General features: G+C 35.8%; 1 protein-coding gene across 1 annotated transcript; it reads left to right on the top strand.

Annotated features, from left to right (window-relative positions):
* The first annotated feature begins 234 nt into the window (after window positions 1–234).
* On the top strand, window positions 235–2,249 carry LOC101888432 (odorant receptor 74a-like). Its single transcript, XM_005185235.3, has 5 exons — window positions 235–602; window positions 665–1,193; window positions 1,620–1,721; window positions 1,793–1,975; window positions 2,037–2,249. The coding sequence occupies exons 1-5, from the start codon at window positions 253–255 to the stop codon at window positions 2,085–2,087; spliced, it is 1,215 nt and encodes a 404-aa protein (XP_005185292.1). The 5' UTR covers window positions 235–252; the 3' UTR covers window positions 2,088–2,249.
* The last annotated feature ends 3,135 nt before the right edge of the window (window positions 2,250–5,384 follow it).

The raw sequence follows: 5,384 nt of genomic DNA on the forward strand, positions 1-5,384 counted from the left end.
TTGTTAAATTCTCATTGTCCTGACTGAAGTTTGTTAAATGATTTAATTGAGTTATTAAAAATTTTCAATTGTTTGTGTTTTTGTTGCTTTTGATTGTTGTTTTTCTTTGAGTACAAGTTAAATGGCCAATGGAATTCAAGCCCAAAAAATTCCTAATGGAATTTGTCCCACATATAAAAAGGATACTTTAGTTTCGGCTTGATGTATAAACACACAGGTGATTGTCCCGTTAAGACCAAACATTACTGACCAATGGAATTTCATCGACCCTTGCTGCCAAATGGAGAAATTGCTCCGCTGTCATGGGAAATACGGTTATTCTTTGTCAATGTTAGTTGGCCTATGAAGGCGAATGCCAAGCTATTTACAAGGATCTACGATAAGGCCACCCTGGTGCTGGGCTTTTTGTTTTTCTGCTACCAAAATGAGGCCGAGATGCACTATGTGGTCAATAACATCAACGACATTGGTCTGGCCTTGGAAGGTATGGCTACGTACTTGATACTGGTCGAGACTCATTTGAGAATTTACAACAAGGGTCTGTACAAGAGCAGTTTCCGGGAGTTCCTCAATGAGTTTTATGCCAAAATTTACATGGAAAAGTAAGTTTCGCAAAGGGAAGCTAATTCTTGTTATTATTTATATTTAATGTTCCTCTTTTAAGGTCCTACAACATAGAAACCTATTTGGATATACAACGAAAGCTGTTGCCAACAAAAATGTGCTCCTATGCCTATATGCTGACACTTGTTACGTATTTTTTGGTACCAGTTTTGGGCTTCTTTAGCAATGCCCATTTGGTGCCCTTCAAGACCATATTCCATTACGACCTTGACATTTGGTATTTCTATTTGCCAACTCTATGCCTCACCCTGTGGATTGGAGTGGCCGTTGTCTCACAACTGGCAGCTGAATCGAATCTATTGGCCACCATTATTTTACACTTGAATGCCCGTTATTTGCATCTGCAATCGGATCTCAAGGAATTGCAAACCAGACTGGCATCGGACATGAAACTCAGCACGGACAAGGTGTTGGGTGAATATCGCCGGGAGTTCATTGAAATCGTCAAACGAAACGTGGAGTACAATGACTTTGCTCAAAAGTTCCAGAATCAGTACTCGTTTTGCATATTTGTCATGATGGCGTTCAGTGCGGTGTTGTTGTGCGTTTTGGCATTCAAAGCAGCGACGGTAAGTGGGGAAATTTCCCGGAGTTTTAATGCTAAGTTCCCAAGTAAGATAAACTTTTTTCAGATCTAGGATAAATTTGAACATTTTTTGGCGTATGTAGAAGGGTGGGGGACTTGTCCCCTCATTTAAGGTTACTTAGCGTTTAAAATTGTTCGAAACCCCTTTAAACGCATCTTCTTTTTTTCGCTCTAGTTTCATAATCTACTGCATTTTTTGTGTTTATTGAAAAATTGAATTCTGTCGTACAATGTAATTTAAACTCCCTGAGACATTTTTATTACTTCAAGGATTAATGAGTCATTATTTAAACAGATAGTGCAAAGGTCCACGTAGTTATTTATCCCATTATCCTTACACCTGTAGATACGTGAATATTTCTGTTTGTCTTCTATTTTTCATGTTTTACGTTTTTCATTTAACACACAGCTGGGCATGACTACCAAGAATATTACCTTCATTACCTGGATAATAGGTAAAATTGTGGAATTGTTGGTATTCGGCACCTTGGGCTCACAGCTTATCGAAACGGTAATTAGTTGTATAGTTTTAATGAAAAAAAAAAATGAAAAAGAAAATCTTTTCCATCCTCCCTCCCACAGACCGACAAGATGAGCTCCTGCTATTACATGGCCAATTGGGAGGACATCATTTTGAAATCACCAAAAACCACCGACAACATTGAACTAATGAAACTGATAATTCTCTCGATTGAATTGAATCAGAAACCTTTTTCATTAACTGGTTACAATTATTTCAGTGTTAGTTTGGCCACTGTGGTGACGGTAAGTAGTGTGTGGTGGGTGTGTGTTCGTTAAGAAATCTTAAAAAAAATCTTTGCCACAGATACTACAAGGAGCTGGCTCATATTTTACCTTTTTATATGCTTTTCGATAAAATCGTAAAGAGAAGAAGCAGAGAATAGCGCAAGTGAATGGCAGAGAATGGTGACCACAAATTTATTGTCCAGATTAGGGGCTTAAGATTATTTTCTAATATTTATATGATTTTTTTTTCGAAATGAAATTTATAAAGAAAATGAGAAAATAAAATTTAATATTATACTCGAAATTAAATGTTAGATTTTTATACCCTTCCCCTTGAAGAGGAGGGTATATTAAAGTTGTCATTCCTTTTGTAACACCTCCAAATATTCGTTAGAGAACCTATAAAGTATATATATTCATGATCAGCATAAATTCTAAATCGATAAGGACTTAACGATGTCCTCCTGTCCGTCGTCTGGTTTAAGCCACATTTTTCCACGGAATTGTCTAAAAATTGTTATTTTTTGTTGTTCATGTTGAGGTATTAGAAATTTGGCTTGGCCGAACTTAATGTTTTTATATTTGTTTTAACTAAAATATAGGAACTGTTTATATATCTCGGAAGAAAAGGATTGCGAAGGGAAAACACCAAATCTATGTGGATTTTTGAAAATTTTGAGTTTTCCAATTTGCATAAAAATCAAAAACTTAAAAAAGACACATAGACTTGGTGTTGTTTTTTTGCATTAAATTTTGCTTTTAATTTAGTGTAGTAAAAACAATGTAGCAATGTCTGTGTACACTGGGGCGTATAACCACCGACATCACATATACGCCATGTTGACTTTAAACCATTTCACTGTTATTTTTTTATATTTGAAAAAAAAAACACAAACTTTACGGGCTTTAGCAGTTAATAAAATTTAGAAATTTACAAACTTTAGACCTTTCTTTTGTCCGCACAACAACCTTTTCACAATTTTAGGCTGCTTTCAGTCAATAACAACTTTGTAGGCCCCTAACCCATTTTATGTTCCCTGACATTTAACATGTAAAACGTTTTATTCTAATGCTGTTCATTGCTTTTTGTAGTTTATCAAGAGCTAGGAACATTTCATGATAACCCTTTTCAATCAAAGCCTGTTAGCTGGCAAAGAGTAAACAGAAAAAAACAACAACTTTCCAATCCGTCATCAACCGAATATCCTTTTCGGGCAATCTCTTGTCAATAGCCTTAAAAATCATGCAACGTCACTGGCAAACTACAAATTGTGATTTTTTTTTTGCTCGGGCGTAATTGGCTGCTTTTGAGGCCTTAATTTATATTCGCTGTGCGTAGATCATGTTATCAACTTATTTATGGCCACAAAATGTACTTGTTACGGCGACGAGAATTTTCCTTTTTTTTCGGTTAAATATGACGGGTTGGCTGGCTAACGGGCTGAATGGTTGTGAAGCATTGTTGCGGCCTTCCCTTTTGGGCTAGCTGTTCGAAACGAGATTATTATGGAAGTTGAGCTGAGTTGAATATCTGTTCATCCATCCATAAACATTTCGGCTATTTAAAGTTTATCCACTTTCGATTAGTTGTGGTTGTTATGTTACCAACTCTAAACATCATTTGCAGACACAAAAGAGCTTTACACACTCACGCATACACATACACTCAAGCACATATTGAAAATTGTTGTTATGTGACACAACACAGTATTGCCGATGCTGATGTTGCTCCATTTTTTCGCTCCCCTATGATGTGTTGTGGGTAAAAGCAGCATAAATGAGATTCCCTTGAAATACTTGTAAGTGATATCCCCAAGATTGCTGAAGTGTTAGAGCTTCATTTGTAAGGTGCTGAATCAGCAAAAGATTATGTGTTGTGGATTTTTTTTGCCGATATGACTTTCAAGATATTAACCTAACCAATCAAGGAAAATACAATTTTTTCCTATTGTTTTGGCAAAAAAGAAACTATGTATCCATCATAGTTTAATCTTTGATGTTTTGCTCAAGGGATAAATTTGTCCATCAAAGTAATTCTCGTATTGTTATCAGTAATACTGCCGAAGATACTATTCAATTAAAATTAACTGCTTCCGAAGGATCTTACTTTTTAGACTACTGGATTTAATTATTTGTTGTTATTTGAAAACCTAGAGGAGCTATTTTGAACACATTTTTTGTATTCATGTGAACTATGTAAAGAGAGAACAAGTAAAAAAGCAGTAAGTTCTGCCGAGCCGAGGTTTGAATACCCTTCACTATTTGGAACTAACTTTAAAACTAAAAAAAAATAATAAAATCCGCTAAAAATTCTGTTAAAATCTTAAAAATACCGAATATAGCCGTTATAATAACGTTACGAAAACGTGGACCTGCATAGGCTACTTTTGTCATAAGCCATTACAATATTCAAATACGAAACTTAAAAAATATATAGGGAGATACCGTTATATAGGGGCTATACGAAGACCTGGACCTGCATCGAACATTTTCTGTCACAGGCTGTAGTACCTATTAGGAACTTCAAATACGAAATTTCAAACAATTTCGGTGAATATTGTCTCTAGAATCGTCAAAATATCGAATATCGGGGGTTACCGTTGTATGTGGGCTATACGATATCGTGGACCTATATAGACATTTCTCTTCCCGGGGGTAAAGTGCTCAGAAATAATTTCTAGATTTCAGACAATTTCATTGAAAAATTTCACTACAATCATTAAAATGCCGAATATCGGGGGTATCGTTATATCGTGGACCGATATAGCACACAAAAGACTGATCTGGACAAAATTTTAGCTTCCTATCGTTATTTGTTTTGACTCTAGCGTGATTACGACAGACGTTCGGACGTTCGGACAGGGCTAAATTGTCTTAGAATTTTATGTCTGAAATTATTATTTCGATGAGTTACAAACGGAATGACGAACTTAATATATCCCCCATACTATGTTTGGTGGAGGTTATAAAAACTAGTTAATCCCTACCCAGATTATTGATGAATATCCTTCGAAGGTCTTAAGTAGTTTCCAAATCTTGCTCTCCGCCTGAAAAAAGAATAATGGGGATTTCTCCACCAAAACCCACTTTCAGTAATTTGAGGGATATCATATGTAGTGGTGTTTTCCATAATCGTCCTGACCCACCCCATTTTTTTCCTCGTAACCTCATCTTGTATTGGAAAAAGTTTTCCATCCATGTTTTGCTCGACACAATAAAAGGATTTGCTTGCATGCACAAATAAATGAAAGATTGATAAACTTTCGGAAATTATGTTTCGCACAGCAGCAATATTTTGCCCACATAGCTTAATTTAGGGATTTCTCACTAATCCCTTTGTGAATTCAATCTGTTTGTTTCGTTTTTTTTGTTGTCCTCCCAACAACTTAAGTTACTGAAGCAGAACTTCATTCGTGTTGCGTTTGCG

Source organism: Musca domestica, unplaced genomic scaffold, assembly GCF_030504385.1.
Source record: "Musca domestica strain aabys unplaced genomic scaffold, Musca_domestica.polishedcontigs.V.1.1 141, whole genome shotgun sequence".
NCBI classification, from domain to species: Eukaryota; Metazoa; Arthropoda; class Insecta; order Diptera; family Muscidae; genus Musca; species Musca domestica.

Excerpts from the sequence above, each read along its gene's own strand:
- LOC101888432 (XM_005185235.3), top strand. The coding sequence starts at position 253 with ATGGAATTTCATCGACCCTTGCTGCCAAATGGAGAAATTGCTCCGCTG. Across the intron at positions 603-664 it reads GCCAAAATTTACATGGAAAA|GTCCTACAACATAGAAACCT; the intron begins GTAAGTTTCGCA and ends TCCTCTTTTAAG. Across the intron at positions 1,722-1,792 it reads GCTCACAGCTTATCGAAACG|ACCGACAAGATGAGCTCCTG; the intron begins GTAATTAGTTGT and ends TCCCTCCCACAG.